At 42.1% G+C, this 16,596-nt stretch overlaps 2 protein-coding genes and 1 pseudogene across 2 annotated transcripts in view; all 3 read right to left on the bottom strand.

Annotated features, from left to right (window-relative positions):
* Positions 1 to 16,596, bottom strand: part of CDH3 (cadherin 3) — a 106,663-nt gene that overhangs the window by 71,067 nt on the left and 19,000 nt on the right. The window lies entirely within an intron of this gene.
* LOC132353860 (NADH dehydrogenase [ubiquinone] 1 alpha subcomplex subunit 12-like) lies at positions 5,087 to 5,960 on the bottom strand (annotated as a pseudogene).
* Positions 5,804 to 16,596, bottom strand: part of ZFP90 (ZFP90 zinc finger protein) — a 63,888-nt gene continuing 53,095 nt past the window's right edge. The window contains exon 5 of the mRNA XM_059904943.1: positions 5,804 to 6,165. Within this exon, the coding sequence (XP_059760926.1) occupies positions 6,122 to 6,165 (44 nt within the window). The 3' untranslated portion in view covers positions 5,804 to 6,121. The remainder of the gene's footprint in view (positions 6,166 to 16,596) is intronic.

Here is a 16,596-nt window from a genome sequence, read left to right as displayed (position 1 = left end):
ACCGCAACGAAGAGTGGCCCCCACTCGCCGCAACTAAAGAAAGCCCGTGCGCAGCAACAAAGACCCAACACAGCCAAAAATAAACAATAAATAAATTTTAAAAAAAAGTTTTGTTTCATATGGGGAGATATATCAAGAACAGGAATTTCCCTTTAGTTCTGGTTTACTAATGTTTAATCATAATTAAGTATGAGTCTTATCACCTATTTTTTCATGCTGGTATTGAGATGATCACATTTTTCTCCTTTAACCACACAGTGTGGTATATTACATAAATAGATTTTTTGCTGTTGAAATGCCCCCTGCATTCCTGGGATAATCAACTGCAGTTATTTTCTGCTTTGAGTTCCTTTTCTAGTTCCCTGTCTTAGAATATGCTTTGGAGGGGCAATGGCATTTCCTGTCTGGGGTCCTCAACAAAAACTCCAGTTTCTTAGCTGAATGTTCTCCTAGGAGCTTCCGGAAGCTTGGATTTTCTCATTAGTGACTCGGGGGGGCGGGGGGTGGGGGCTGGCAAAGAGGCTCAAGGGCAAAATCAGTGCTTTAGGCTGTGTGAGTATTTGCTACAGAGGAGCCAGGTCGGGGCAAGTAGCAGTCTCCCAAAGTCACCTACTCTTGTCCTTAAGCAACAGAATTCAAATTTTCTGTCCTTATCTGTAAAGTTTATTCTGTCTCATAAACATTTTTTCCTGTGAAAAGTATGACTTTAATCATTCTGGGACTTCCCTGGTGGCACAGTGGTTAAGAACCCACCTGCCAATGCAGGGGACATGGGTTTGAGCCCTGGCCCGGGAAGATCCCACATGCCACGGAGCAACTAAGCCCGTGCACCACAACTACTGAGCCTGTGCTCTAGAGCCTGCGAGCCACAACTACTGAGCCCGTGCGCCACAACTACTGAAGCCCGTGCACGCTAGGGCCCACATGCTGCAACTACTGAGCCCGCGTGCTGCAACTACTGAAGCCCGCACGCCTAGAGCCCATGCTCCACAACAAGAGAAGCCACCGCACTGAGAAGCCCATGAACCACAACGAAGAGTAGCCCCCGCTCGCCACAACTAAAGAAAGCCCACGCACAGCAACAAAGACCCAACACAGCCAAAATAAATAAATAAAATAAAAAAAGGTAATTAAAAAAAAAACCATTCTGTGTTTTGAGCGCTTTTTATATGCCAGGCCCTGTGCTCAGTGCTCTTTACACATTATTAACAATAATTCCAGCTACCATTTACTGATCCTTTACTTAGTTCTAGGCACCGTACTAATTGTTCTACAAAAGTATTGCATTTAATCCCCTTAACCTCCCTATGGGGTAGATATTATCATCTCTTATTTACAGATGAGGACACTGAGGCTGAGAGAGGCTAACTTGCCAATGTCATAAGACAGAGCGGAGGTTCAAAATCAGTTTGTCCCACTGCAGAGCCTGTGCCCTTAACCACTGCTGTACATGCTATGGGTAATTAATTAGCTTTGTCAGCCCAAACTCCCATGATCAGTATTAAGTACCGACAGTTCCCTGTGACCAGCGCGTGACTGAGCATTGCCAAGTGTGATTGGCTGGAGTCATTTGTGGTCTGATTGGTCTCAATGTCAGGCCGTGACACTTGCTCACATGAGGTGTTCTGCAGTAACAGCTCCCTTAGGGAAATTAGCGTGGGCATTTTCAAAAAAGCTTTTAAAAAATAACAGCTTTGAGATGTAATTCATCTACCATACAATTCCCCAATTTTAAGTGCACAATTCAGGAAATTCCCTGGTGGTCCAGTGGTTGGGACTCTGCACTTTCACTGCCAGGGCCCGGGTTCGATCCCTGGTCCAGGAACTAGGATCCCGCAAGCCATGAGGCACAGCCAATAAAATAAAATAAAAGGTTTAAAAATAAATTAATGAAGTGCACAATTCAATATTTTTTGTATAGTCTCAGACTTGAATAATCACCATAATCAATTTTAGAACATTTTCATCACCCCCAAAAAGAAGCTCTGAACACATCAGTAGTTATTCCTCATTTTCTCCCAAACTCCCCACTACCAGGCAACCACCAATCTGCCTCTGTCTCTACAGTTTTGCCTATCCTGGATATTTCATATAAATGGAATTATATAATATGTGGTCTTTAGTAACTGGTTTCTTTCACTTTGAATAATGTTTTCAAGGTATATCCATGTTATAGCATATGCCAGTACTTCATTTCTTTTTATTTTCAAGTAATACTCCATTGTATGGATACATCACATTTTGTTTATCCATTCATCAGTTGATGGATACTTTTTGGCTATTGTGACTAATACTGCTATGGATATATAGAGAGACGTTTTTAGGTGGACATATGTTTTCAATTCTCATGCTTCATTTTTTATGTGGCATTACTTATTTTAAGGCAATCTTTGTCCATGTCCAATTGAACCTTTTACAACTGAAAATGCTCAAGAACAACCCATTTTAATAAACAGCTGAAAAATGTGCTGGCAGTGGGTTCACTTACCAACTACAAGTATGTGAAAGAGGTGGAAATGGTTTCCCAAGCAGGGATCACCTGTTCTGCGTTCTGGGGCTGTTAACTGCACCGTGGATTAAGTCAGACCCTGGCACACCAGAGGCCCAGTTACCTTTGAGGTAGAACCCCCTCTGGCCCTTGTAGCTCATCCTAGCGATTCCAGAGTTAGGCTTCGTTCTGCTCCTGCTGCAATCCTCCCCATCTCAGTAACGGCAATTCGGTGCAGGTGCTCAGGCCATAAACTTTGAGGTGGTCCTTCTCCCCTCTTTTATTTCTCTCACATATCAATCCAGCAAATCCTGTTGGTTCTACCTTCAAAATATATCTAGAATCTGACCCCTTTTCACCCTGGATTATGGCAATGGTCTCCACTGGCTCCCTGCTTCTGCCTTTGTCCCCAATCTGTTCTCTCCACAGCAGCCAGATGACATCACTGCTCCTCTGCTCAAAACCCGCCTATGGTGTCCATCCTCCTCAGTCCCTGCAAATGATTACAAGGCTCCATGAGCTCTGACCCCCATTACCTCTCAGATGTCTTCTCCTACTTCCACCTCATTCATTCCTTTTAGCAGCCAGGCCTTGAAACTGTTCCTCAAGCTTGCCAAGTATACTCCTGCCACAGGACCTTTGGCCACGTTGCTCCCTCTGCCTGTCACAGATCACATTTCTCCCTCAGATAGCCACAGGGCTCCCTCCCTCATGTCCTTCAAATCTTAGCTCAACTTCCACTGAGGCCTTCCCTAATTCCCTATTGAAAGCTGCACCCCCATCACACACTACTTTCCAACTCCCTCACCCTGCTTTATTTTTTACCTTTGCACTTCCCACTTTCTAACGTAATATATATACCTTTTTATTTATTTTTATTTTTAAAATTTATTTATTTCATTGCACTGTGTCTTAGTTGTGGCAGGCGGGCTCCTTAGTTGCGGCACATAGGTTCCTTAGTTGTGGTATGCGAACTCTTAGTTGCAGCATGCGGGATCTAGTTCCCTGGCCAGGGATCAAACCTGGGCCCCCTGCATTGGGAGCATGGGGTCTTAACCACTGTGCCATCAGGGATGTCCCCTATACACATTTTTTAAAGTGTTTATTGTTCTTCCTTCCTCCTACACTGCCGTCCCCACACCCGCCATGTCAGCACAAGGAGGGCAGAGATTTTTGAGTGTTTCGTTCCAGAGTATGGAACAGTGCCTGGCATGTAGCAGATGCTCAATAGATATTTAACCAAGCTGCATGGTTGGCTCAGCCCATCCCAAGTTGCTCCCTTTCCTCCACTTCTCTCTCCTGATGCAAATAGGTCTTGGGGACACTCTGGTTCTTTGCTCCCTGCCCCAAAATCTCAGGCCAACTAATCTCTTACATGGAGGTAGTGTCCGAAAGGTCCTTTCAAGCTGCACTTTGGGTTAACATTGACATTCGAAAAGCCTCACATTTGTGTTCATCATCTGCCTCTCCTGTGGACATGCCAGGTACACAAGAGTGAGTAAGACCATCACATCCAGAGCCTCCTTCTGAGGAAGAGGCCCTGGGGTTCTTTCTGCATAAATTTCTGTGGACTAGAACTTGGGCTCATTCATTCATTCACAGGCAGATCCACGTTTCAGGGGGCTGAACAAGGTACAACTGGGGAGGTCCCCTTAAGGAAAAAAAAAAACCTCACAAAACTTCAAGTAAAAAAATTAGATACCTAAATTAGTATTTATTTAGAATAAGAAAATAAATCACTACAAACCACAAATTTTAAAAAAGTGGTAAATACCACAAACATCACAAACATTCAGAAAATATTATTTTTATTAATTGATGGTGTCGACACCTTTCTCTGATACCTTTTTTCATGCATTTTTTGGCTGCAAACTCTTCAGTCATCTCTTCATATGACAATGATTTTATAATACTCCCTGTTGAGTTTCTTTCTCATTTTTGATGAGTGAAGTTTTATTCTTTTACATACATTAACATTTTTTAATGTATTTTTATAATTAAAAAATGAGTAAAATTTTAGAGCTTCCCTGGTGGCGCAGTGGTTAAGAATCCGCCTGCCAATGCAGGCGACAGGGGTTCAAGCCCTGGTCCGGGAAGATTCCACATGCCGTGGAGCAACTAAGCCCATGCGCCACAGCTACTGAGCCTGTGCTCTAGAGCCCGCGAGCCACAACTACTGAGCTCGCGTGCCACAACTACTGAAGCCCACGCGCCTAGAGCCTGTGCTCCGCAACAAGACAAGCCACCGCAATGAGACGCCTGCACACCGCAACGGAAGAGTAGCCCCTGCTCACCACAACTAGAGAAGACCCACGCACAGCAACGAAGACCCAACACAGCCAAAAATTAATTAATTAATTAATTAATTTTTTAAAATGAGTAAAATTTTAGATTGTCAAATTTGGGAAAATGCCTATCAGATTTCTTTCATATGTAAGCTGAATAATTTCAGGGCACTTTGCATTTTCTTGTGCAGTGACTAATCTTTTTTTTTTTTTTTTCAATCAAACAATTTTAATCAAGTTAACAGTAAGCAGTAACGCTGCAATTACACAAAAAGCCCCATATTTTACATGTTTAAATTGTTTTTCATTGTCTTTACTTGTAAGATATTGAAGGTGGGACCCACTCCTGAATCTTCTTTCTAGCGGTGGAATAAGGTATATATTGTTGTGGAGTGCCACTCATGTTGAATTTATGGTTTGTCCAAATGAATGTACAAGCAATAGGTGGTTTTGTTGTTGGAGGATCATCACTCATACAGTGAAGTCAACGATACCATTCAGGGGGCACCATGCTTCCATCCACATCCCAGAATGTGTTTTTGCCATTCATTTCAGTAGTATATATAACCCACTGCTGACAGCCAAAACACTTCTTGCTGTCTTCATAGTATTTATTTCCATTTCTGTCTTCCCCCACTAATGTACCAACCCTCACATCATTTGTCCTGAAGAAAATCTGTAGATAGCCATGGAGGCTGCCCTGGCCACTGACCTGCTGCAGCCCATGCTTAGTGACTAATCTTTGAATTGATGATACTCATTAACCAGTTGAACACTGATGTCCTCATATGCACGTTATAAATTTTAGGTTATTTTCATCAATGTCTGTCTATTATGTCAAACAGCAAGAGATTTAAACACAGAAACTCTGATAAATTTTATTTCACCAGATCCTCATAAAAAAGAGAAATGTATGGTGTATTTGTATGTATATGCTGTGCATCAGTTAATTATTATTGTGTAACAAACTGCCCCAAAATCCAGTTCTTAAAACAACAAATATTTTATTCACTTGTGTTTCTGTGGGTCAGCAATATAGACCAGGATCAGGTGGATGGTTCTTCTGCTAGGGATCAGTCATGCAGCGATAGTCATCTTCTGGCTGGACTGAGGCTGGATGGACTGAGATGGCCTCACTCAGATGTCTGGCGGTTGGTGTTGGCTCTTGGTTGGGTTCTTCTCTCCATGAGGCCTCTTATCCTCAGGAAAGCTCGTTTGGGCTTCTTTATACAGCAATGGGAGAGCTTCTTTATACAGTAAAGGCTGAGAGCAGAAGCTGCAAGGCCTCTTGAGGTCTAGGCTTGAAACTCCCACATCATTTCTGCCACATTCTATTAGTCAGAGCAAGTCACAAGGCCAGCTCCAGCCAAGAGATGGGGACAGACTCCACATCTTGAGGGAAAGAGCAACAACGTCACACTGCAAAAGGCATTTGTGCAGTGACGGGAAGAATGACTGTGAACATCTTTCCAAATGATCTACTACATATTGCATTACTCAGTATATTCTTGACAGGAAAGTACTTCTGCTTTGGCTACACAGTGATGAGAACTAAAATTGTCTGCTTACCATTTTATACGTCTGATGAATGGAAGAATTTCCCACAGACTAGCTTCTGCTTCTCTACATTTGAAATCTTGTTTTCTCTACCACCACATACTTCCAGATGCCATAGGATCTGCTCATATCGCAATAGGACCTCTGGCCTTGCAACCTTACATTACAACATTGGGCAGCTGTAGTATTTCTGGAAACCACTACTGTACCAGGAAGGCTAACACTAACTTAACTATACATGGAAGATACTACAAACCACATAAACATATCTCACTAAACCCAACTCAACTTCCTCTTAGTGACTATATCCCCCAGATGCCCAGGTCTATGCCAATGCCACCCAACAGGAGCAACAGTACAACAGAGGGGAAGTCAGAGTGGAAAGAAACAGAAAACTTAACCAATTACAGTTAAAATATCTTACTTTTGTAAATTTTCAAAAAAACATATGACCATGTGAACACATCACTAGGGCCCTTTCCTGGGTCTCAGGAGGGGCTTGTGTTAGTGGGCTTGAATTGAAGCTTCATTAGTTTCTTGGTAAATACCTGTGGTAGGCAAGATAATCACCCCTCCAAAGATGTTTACATCCTAATCCCTGGAACCTGTCACTATGTTACTTTTCAAGGCAAACGGGACTTTGCAGATGTGATTAAATTAAGGATATTAAGAAGGTAAGATTATCCTAGATTATCTGGGTCAGCCCAATGTAATCACAACGGTCTTTATTCACGAAAGAGGGAGGGCCTGAGATGGAGAAGGAGATGTGATGATGGAAGCCATCAGAATGATGCCCTGTGAGGAAGACTCAATCAATCATTGCTGGCTTTGAGGATGGAAGGAAGTCATCATGCAAAGAATGTGGGCAGCCTCTAGAAGCTGGACAAAGTAAGGAGACGAGTTCTCCCTGACAGCTTCGCTGGCAAGAATGCAGTCCTGCCAACACCTTGATTTTAGCCAGGCGAGACATGGTTTCTTTTGGACTTCTGATCTCCTGAACTATAAGATAATAAATTTGTTCTAAGTCACCAAGTTTGTAGTAGTTTGTTACAGCAGCAATAGAAAACTAATACAATACACTTCTGCTTTCATTCATTCAGCAAAACTATATCGAATACGTTCTTTTTGATAGGTAATAGGCACCGGAGATCCTGGAGTGAATAACCAGATGAAGTCCCTGTCCTCATGGAGTTTATATTCTAATGGGAGAAAACAGATAAAAAACAAACAAAGAAAAATGTAATATGTCAGGTGGTGTTGACTGCTGTGGAGGAGTCCAAAACAGGGTAAGAGAGCTAGAAATTGATGGAGCTTGGGGTTTGGGTTGGGATGGAGTAGTGGGCTCTATATGACCAGGGAAGGCTTCTTCAATAAAGTGACATCTGAGCAGACACGTGAAGTGAGTTATGTGAGTCTCTGGGGAAGACCATTTACACAGAAGGGAGAGTAAGTGCAAAGGGCTTGAGATAGGAAGCCAATTAGTTTATTTAAGGGACAGAAAAGAGGCTACAGTGGCTGAAACAGGGTGAACAAGGGGGAGAGAGAAGAAGGCCAAATCATGTGGGGTCTTGAGGCCACAGTAAAGATTTTAACTTTTACTCTGAGTGAAATGTGAAGTCCCTGGAGTCCTTTGAGCAGAGGAGTGATGGGATTTGACTTAAACTCTAAAAGGATCGCTCACTGCTGGCTGGAGAACACAGTGGAGGGGAGCCAGGATGGAAGCAGAGAGACCAAGGTGGAGGCCCCTGCAGTAATCCAGGCAAGAGATGATGCAGTTTGGCGCAGTGTGGTAGCAATGGAGGTGGTAAGTATAGGCGTCTGGATACATTTTGAAGGTAATGATATATCATTTGCTGAAGGATTAGATGAGAAAAAGGGAGGAATCAAGGAACTCCAAGTTTTTTGGTGTGAGCAATTGGAAGAATGGAGGTGACATTTACAGAGATGAAGGCTGTGAAGGAGAAGGTATAGTGGCAAGAGCAGTGTTTCAGTTATCTATTGCAGAAAAAAAAAAAAAGCGCAAACTTAGTTTAACAACAATTTATGATTTCTCTTGACTACATGGGTTGGCAATCTGGCAGTTCTACTGGTGATCTTGCCTGGGATCAGTCAAGTGGTTGAGTTATCTGATAGTCCGTTTGGGGCTGGAAGGTCCAAGATGGCCTCCTCTACATGGCTGGAGCCAGGACCAGCTGCTGGCTGGGGTGCCTCACTTGGCTCTCCACAGGGGCTCTCATTTTTAGTGAGGCTAGACTGGACGTCTTTGCCATGGTGGCCTCAGTGTTCCAGAATGGGAGAGCAAAAGCTGCAAAGCCCCTTATGGCTTAGGTTCTGGAATTCATACTCCATCATACTTTCTACTGATCAAAGCCAAGATACAAGGCCAGCCCAGGTTCAGGGGTGGGGAGTGTGTGTGAAGAAACTAATGCTCACACTGCAAACAGGCACGGACACAAGGGAGGTGTGATTCACTGGGACTATTATTATAACAACTACTACAATGAGGAATTAGTTTGTGGGCACATTAAGTCTGAGATACCTCTTAGACATCTGGGTGGAGATGTCAAGCAGGCAGTTGGATAAATGAGTCTGGAATAGAGGAGATGGGTTCAGTCTAGGGATAGTATAAATTTGGGAATAATCCTATAGTAATTGGATCCATGAAACTGCAGGAGATAAACAAGAGAGGGATTGTAGATAGAGAAAATGTTTTAAGAACTAAGTCCTGATGCATTTCAACCTTAAGAGGCTGGACAGATGAGAGACCAACAAAGTCAACTAAGGAGATAAGAGAAAATGGAGGAGAGAGTGCCATTCTGGAATTAAGGAAAGAAAGTTTTGTAAGGAGCAAGGAGTAACTTAATGGAGTCAAATTCTGCAGCTGATAGACTGAGCAAGATTAGGACTGATAAACGACCACTCCATTTCCTACAGTGGAAATCACTGGTGAGCTTTATAAGAGACATTCTGGTGAACTGCTGGGGCAAAAGCCTGATTGCAGTTGGTAAAAGAAAAGATGGGACACATGTTCAGACAAGCTTTTCAGGAGTTCTGCTGGGAAAGGGAGCAGAGAAATGAGATAAAAGCAAGAGGGAGATGTAGGGTCAAGATAGGAATTTTTTCCCAACATTTTATTAATGAAAAATATCAAACACACTAAAAAGTTAAAAGAATTTTATACATTGAACACATAGACCCACCACCTGGATTCTTCTGCTAACATTTTCCTATACTTGCTTTATCACATATATGTCCATCTATCTATCTATCCATCCCCAAGATAGGTTTTAATTTTTTTTAACACTGACACATTACAGCAAGACTGAAGGTTTCTGGGAAAATTCAGTGGGTGGAGCAGACTGATGATGCAGGAGCAAGTTAGGGGAAGGATTATGAACACAACGGCCTGAGAGGGAAAGAAGGGCTGGGATCTAGCGTTAAGTAAGGGGTTGGCCTTCAAAAAGGAGCACAGACAGAACAGTCATTGTTACAGGAATGAAGGCAGGGCACAGGGGCATAGATGCTGGAAAGTAGGTGCGTGAGGGTGTGGGAGCTTGTGGAAGTTCTCTTCTAATGAAGTCATCAGCTGAAAGTGAACACAGGGGGCAGAGGAAGTGTTGTAAATTAGAAGAGAAAGGAAAGGGGCTTCCCTGGTGGCACAGTGGTTAAGAATCCGCCTGCCAATGCAGGAGACATGGGTTCGAGCCCTGGTCCGGTAAGATCCCACATGTCACGGAGCAACTAAGCCCACGCGCCACAACTGCTGAGCCTGCGCTCTAGAGCCCACGAGCCACAACTACTGAAGCCCATGCGTGCAGAGCCTGTGCTCCGCAATGAGAAGCCACTGCAATGAGAAGCCCGGGCACCGCAATGAAGAGTAGCCCATGCTCGCCGCAACTAGAGAAAGCCCGCATGTAGCAACAAAGACCCGATGCAGCCAAAACAAATAAAATAAATAAATTTATATTAAAAAAAAGAAGACGAGAAAGGAAAAAGGTGTGAAATAACCTTCTAGGAGAGTGGGATGGTGAATGGTCTAAGAAATACAGGAAGATTGCCAAGCGAACCCGGGGGGGGTCCATCTGAAGTTAATGGTCAGGCATTTGAAATAAGAAGTTTTTGAGTTTTCCTCAGCCCTATTCAGCTGCGTGGGTGCAGGTGCAGGGTCGAAGAGTTGGATTTAACAATTTTTTTTTCCAAGTGAATACAGCAGAGGGGCAAAGAAGTTGAGTATATACATAAAAGAATGACAGTAATGCTGGACCATGGAATTTAAGCCACACAAAGAGGGAAGTGAGAAATGATAAGGGTAAGAGACAGTGGAAAGGTGGTGGGATAAATGGATGGCAGGTTCCAAAAGGGTCAAAGAATTGCTGGAGTTGGAATAGTAGAAGAGCGGGCTGGAGTTGGAGGTGGCAATTAGTAAGCAGGATGCTTGAAATTGAGACTATGGAGGGGCTGAAACTATTGGAATGATAAGGTCAAGGCTATGGCCATGGGAGTGAGTGGCTGAGGTGAGGTAGAGGAAAAGTTTATTGGGGGAAAAAAGATCAGGGAACTGAGCAGTTTTAAAAAACAGCTTTACTGAGATATACTTCACATATCATATAATTCATCCATTGAAAGTGTACAATTCAATGGTTTTTAGCATATTTACAGAGTTGGGCCAATCCATCACTAAATCAATTTTCAAACATTTTTACTACTCCCCAAAGAAACCCATACCACTTTACCATCAATTCCTATCTCCCCACATTCCCCAGCCCTAGGCAGCCACTACTCTACTTACAGTATCTATGGATTTGTCTCTGGACATTTTATATCACTGGAATTTTATAATATGCTGTCCTCTGTGACTGGCTTTTTTCACTTAGCATGATGTTTCCAAGGGTCATCTTCATTGTTAATACTGGAATGATTAAAAAATTATTATTCTTGGTGTTGGACAGAAGGACAGTGATCCAGAAGTTAAAAACCTTCACAGAAAGAGGAGTGACCCAGTGTCTGTAGATGTCTGCCATAAGGAGGGGAAGAGGATGGTACAGTCTGATGAAATCAGAGTCAAAGTCAGCTCAAATAAAGAGAGGTTTACTCCGGGGAGTCCGATGAGAGAAGATGACAAGGCTGGCTATAAGGAACCAGAACCAGAAAGTCAAGAACCAAAGTTGTGCCCCCAGGGCTACCAGGCTCTCTCATGTCTGCCTCTCCTCTGGCCACCCCTTCCCTCTCCCTCACCTCACCGGCCATGGCCTCCGAAGCTCCGACACTCCACAGCCTTTCCTTTCATGCATGTTACGTTGTCATCTAAATGACTTTATCTCCAGGTCCTAAATTTCCAGGACAGGGAATGTGATTGGCTTGACCCAGCTGGTGTCCCCCTGGATCTGCTGTCCATTCCCGGTTCAGTCAGTCATGGCCTGAGTGGTCATGGTGGGGTCATGAGACAACACGGCAGCTCAGGCAGTGGGTTGAGATCCTCTCAGAACTGATGTGACTGAGGAGAAGAGGAGCAGCCTCACTGCTCCCTGAGGAAGCACAGACACCAGAGAAGAAGGCAGGGCAGCTGCGCCCAGATGTCCCCGGTGTTGCCGGGGCTCAGTGCTCCGTGCTGCCTGCGGGATACCCTGGCCTGGGGAGCAGTTTCTGGCTCTTCCACACCTCCCCATCCATCCCGGCAATAAACCCTCACTGCTCCCACACTGTCATCTGGGCATGCAGGATTCTGCCTTGATGCCTGAGAAAGCCTGACTAATACGCTCTCCTCTCACAAACCAGTGCTGGGGGATTTGCTGAGGCCTTTTCCTCACATTTCACAGAAACTTCTGGAGAGAGAAATTGAGGTCAGTCCAACCACAATCCTGCCAAAGCCCCTGAGCTGATTCTCATGGAGGAGACAGTGAGAGAGAGAGGAAAATAAGAAAAGAGGAAAGGACTCTCCAAATTTGGGGTGGGGGGGAGGGGTGTTGAGGGTTATTTTATTTTTAGAAAGTATTATGATTAAAAAATAAATATACAACTCCAGCCAGTTCCAGCTTTCCACGTGGGAGAAGGGAAATGCCCAACTCCAGTCCACCCCAGCCGTCATGTCCCCAACTAAGGGGGGAACAACTGAGAAGCACTTGAAGTTCACAGTCCAGATGTACTGGCTCATGAAAAGACTAAGACCTAATCATGGGACTAGGGACAGAATGCTTCTCCAAACCCCACACCCTACCACCTCATAGCCTATTTACAGGAGTTCCTTCTACCCAATACATCATGTCCATATATATATAAAGTCTCAAACTAAAAGGCAAAAACATAGTTTGAGGGACTTCCCTGGTGGCACAGTGGTTAGGAATCCGTCTGCCAATGCAGGGGACACGGTTTCGATCCCTGGTCTGGGAAGATCCCACATGCCACGGGGCAACTAAGCCCGTGCACCACAACTACTGAGCCTGCGCTCTAGAGCTCACGAGCCACAACTATTGAACCTGCATGCCACAACTACTGAAGCCTGCGCACCTAGAGCCCGTGCTCTGCAACAAGAAGCCACCGCAATGAGAAGCCCGAGCACCGCAATGAAGAGTAGCCCCAGCTCGCTGCAACTAGAGAAAGGCTGTGCGCAGCAACGAAGACACAACGCAGCCAAAAATAAAAATTAATTAATTTTAAAAAAAGTAAATGGATGGAGAAAGATATACCATACTAACACTAATCAAAAGAAAGCAGGGGTAGCTATACTGATTTTGGACTTCGGAGCAAGGAAAGTTATCAGAGATAAAGAGGGGCATTGCATAATGATAAAGGGATCAATTCTCCAAGAAGATATAACAACCCTTACCATATAGATCCTAACAACAGAGCATCAAAATATGTGAGGCAAAAACTGATAGAAATGTAAAGAGAAATAGATGAATCTACTATTATAGCTGGAGACTTCAACATTCCTCTATCAGAAGTAGGCCCAGCAGGCAGAAAATCAGTAAGGACATAGTTAAACTCAGCAACACCAACAATCACCATCAATATGATATATATCTATAGACTACTTCATCCAACAACAGCAGAATATATATTCTTCTCAAGCTCATATGAAACATTCACCAAGACAAACCACATTCTGGGCCATTAAACACATCTTACTAAAATTAAAAGGATAGAAATCACACAATGTCTGCTTTCAGACTCCATGGAATTTAACAAGAAATCAATAATAGAGAGACAGCTGGAAAATCCCCAAGTACTTGGAGATAAAACAACACACTTCTCAATAACACACAGGTCAAAATTCAAGATAAATTTTAAAACATTTTGAACTAAATGAAAATGAAAACACAACTCATCAAAATTTGTGGGATGCAGCAAAATTCGGCTTAAAGGGAAACTTATAGCACTGAATCATATGTTAGAAAAAAAGATTTAAATTCAATCATCTAAGCTTTTACCATAGGAAACCAGAAAAATAAGAGAAAATTACTGTTTTGTTTTGTTTTGTTTTTGCTGTGCCACACGGCATGCGAGCTCTTAGTTCCCCGACCAGGGGTCGAACCCGTGCCCCCTGCAGTGGAAGCGCAGGGTCTTAACCACTGGACTGCCAGGGAAGTCCCTAAGAGAAAGTTAAATCCAAAATCAGGAGAGGAAAAGAAATAATAAAAATTAGGGCAGAAATCAATGAAATTGAAAACTGGAAATCAATAAAGAAAGTCAACAAAACTAAAAGCTGGTTCTTTGAAAAGATCAGTAAAATCAATAAACTTTTAGCTAGACTAAGAAAAAAAAGAGAGGATACAAATTTCTAATATTAGAAATGAAAGAGGGGACATCACTACAGATCCCTGGGACATTAAAAATAATCAAGGAATACTATGAACCAACTCTGTGCCCACAAATATGATAACCTAGATGAAATGGAACAATTCCCTGAAAGATACAATCTGTCAAAACTCACACAAGAAGAAGTGAGCAATCTGAATAGGACCATATCAATTAAAGAAATTGAGTAAATGATTAATAACCTTTCAAAACAGAAAGCATCAGACCCAGATGTATTCACCAGTGGATTCTACCAGACATTTAAGGAAAAAATACCAATTCACTATAATCTCTTTCAGAAGATAGAAGCAGAGAGACTACTTCCTAACTCATTCTATGAGGCCAGCATTAATCTAATACCAAAATCAAAGACATTACAAGAAAAGTCCAGAACAACGTCTCTTATGAACACAGACGCAAAAATCCTCAACAAAACATTAGCAAATTGAATCCAATAACGTATAAAAATTATACATCATGACCAATTGGGATTTATCCCAGGTATACAAGGCTGGTTCAACATTCAAAAAGTAATTAATGTAATCTATCACATCAACAGGTTAAAGAAGAAAAATCATATGATAATATCAATAGATGCAGAAAAAGCATTTGACAAAATTCAACACCCATTCATGAGAAAAATTCTCTGTAAACTAGGAATAGTGGGGAACTTTTTCAACTGAGTAAGTAATATCTACAAATCATCTGAAGTTAACATCATGCTTCATGGTAAGAAACTTGAGGTTTTCCCACTAAGATCAGGAACAAGGTAAATGTCCCCTCTTACCACTGCTTTTCAACATCATACTGGAAGTCCTAAATAATGCAATTAGACCAAAAAAAGGAAATAAAAAGGATACAGATTGGGAAGGAAGAAATAAAACTGTCTTTGTTTACAGCTGACATTATCATCTATGTAGAAAATCAGAAAGAATCAAGGAAAAAAAATTCTGGAAATAATACGTGATTATAGCAAGGTTGCAGGGCACAAGGTTATTATTTTTTTTAAAGTCAATCACTTACCTATATATCAGCAATGAACAAGTGGAATTTGAAATTAAAAACACAAAACCATTTACATTAGCACCCTCCAAAGTGAAATACTTAGGTATGAATCTAACAAAATACGTACAAGGTCTAAAAGAGGAAAGCTACAAAATTCTGATGAAAGAAATCAAAGAAGTAAATAAATGGAGAGAAATTCCATGTTCATGGATAGGAAGACTCAATATTGTCAAGGTGTCAGTTCTTCCCAACTTGATCTATAGATTCAATGCAACCCTAATCAAAGTCCCAGCAAGTTATTTTGTGAATACTAACAAACTAACTCTAAAGTTTATATGTAGACGCGAAAGACCAAGAATGGCCAACACAATATTGAAGGAGAAGAACAAAGTTGGAGGACTGACACTACCCAGCTTGAAGACTTAACATTAACCTACAGTAATCAAGACAGTGTGGTATTAGCAAAAGCATAGACAAATAGATCAACAGAATAGAATAGACAGCCCAGAAATACACCCACATAAATATAGTCAACCAACCTTTGACAAAAAAGCAAAAGCAATACAATGGAGAAAGCAACAGTCTTTTCAACAAATGATGCTAGAACAACTGAACATCCACATAAAAAAAAAAAAAAAAGAATATAGACACAGACCTTACACTCTGCACAAAATGTAACTCAAAATGGATCACAGACCTTAAGGTAAAATGCAAAACTATAAACTAGTAGAAGATAACATATGAGAAAATCTAGATGACCTTGGTTTTGGCAATGACTTTTTAGATACAATACCAAAAGCATGATCCATGAAAGAAAGAACTGATTAGCTGGACTTCATTAAAATTAAAAACTTCTGCTCTGTGAAAGACGCCTTCAAGAAAATGAAAAGACAAGTCACAGACTGTATTGCAAAAGACTTATCTGACAGAGGACTGTTATCCAAAATATACACAGAACTCTTAAAATTCAACAACAAGAGAACAAATAATCCAATTAAGAAATGTGCAAAAGATGTGAGAAGATATACAGACAGAAAATAAGCATATGAAAAGATGCTCCACATCACGTCATGAGGGAAATGCAAGTTAAAACAACAATGAAATACCACTACACACCTATTAGAATGGCCAAAATCCAGAATGCTGATAACACCAAATGCTGACAGGATGTGGAGCAACAGGAATTCTCATTCATGGCAGGTGGAACCCTAAGGGCAGGGGAGTCTGGGGACTGTAGGAGTCAGCTTTCCTACATCACCAACTAGAAGAGGGTGAAATGACCCAGGTTGAGAGAGCCAATCCATAGTATTCACTACACCCTCCATAGAGGTGGTACCAAATTACACTCCCACCAACATAGGATCTTAGCAACTCTTTGAGCTATGCCAATTCAATAAATGAAAAACATTACCTTATCGTTTTAATTAGCACTTCTCTCATTTTTGGAGAGGCTGATGAGCATCCTCT

This window comes from Balaenoptera ricei, chromosome 19 (assembly GCF_028023285.1).
Source record: "Balaenoptera ricei isolate mBalRic1 chromosome 19, mBalRic1.hap2, whole genome shotgun sequence".
Lineage (NCBI taxonomy): Eukaryota > Metazoa > Chordata > Mammalia > Artiodactyla > Balaenopteridae > Balaenoptera > Balaenoptera ricei.
The sequence above is the reverse complement of the archived record's forward strand: the minus strand, read 5'-3'. Positions and strand labels throughout refer to the sequence as shown.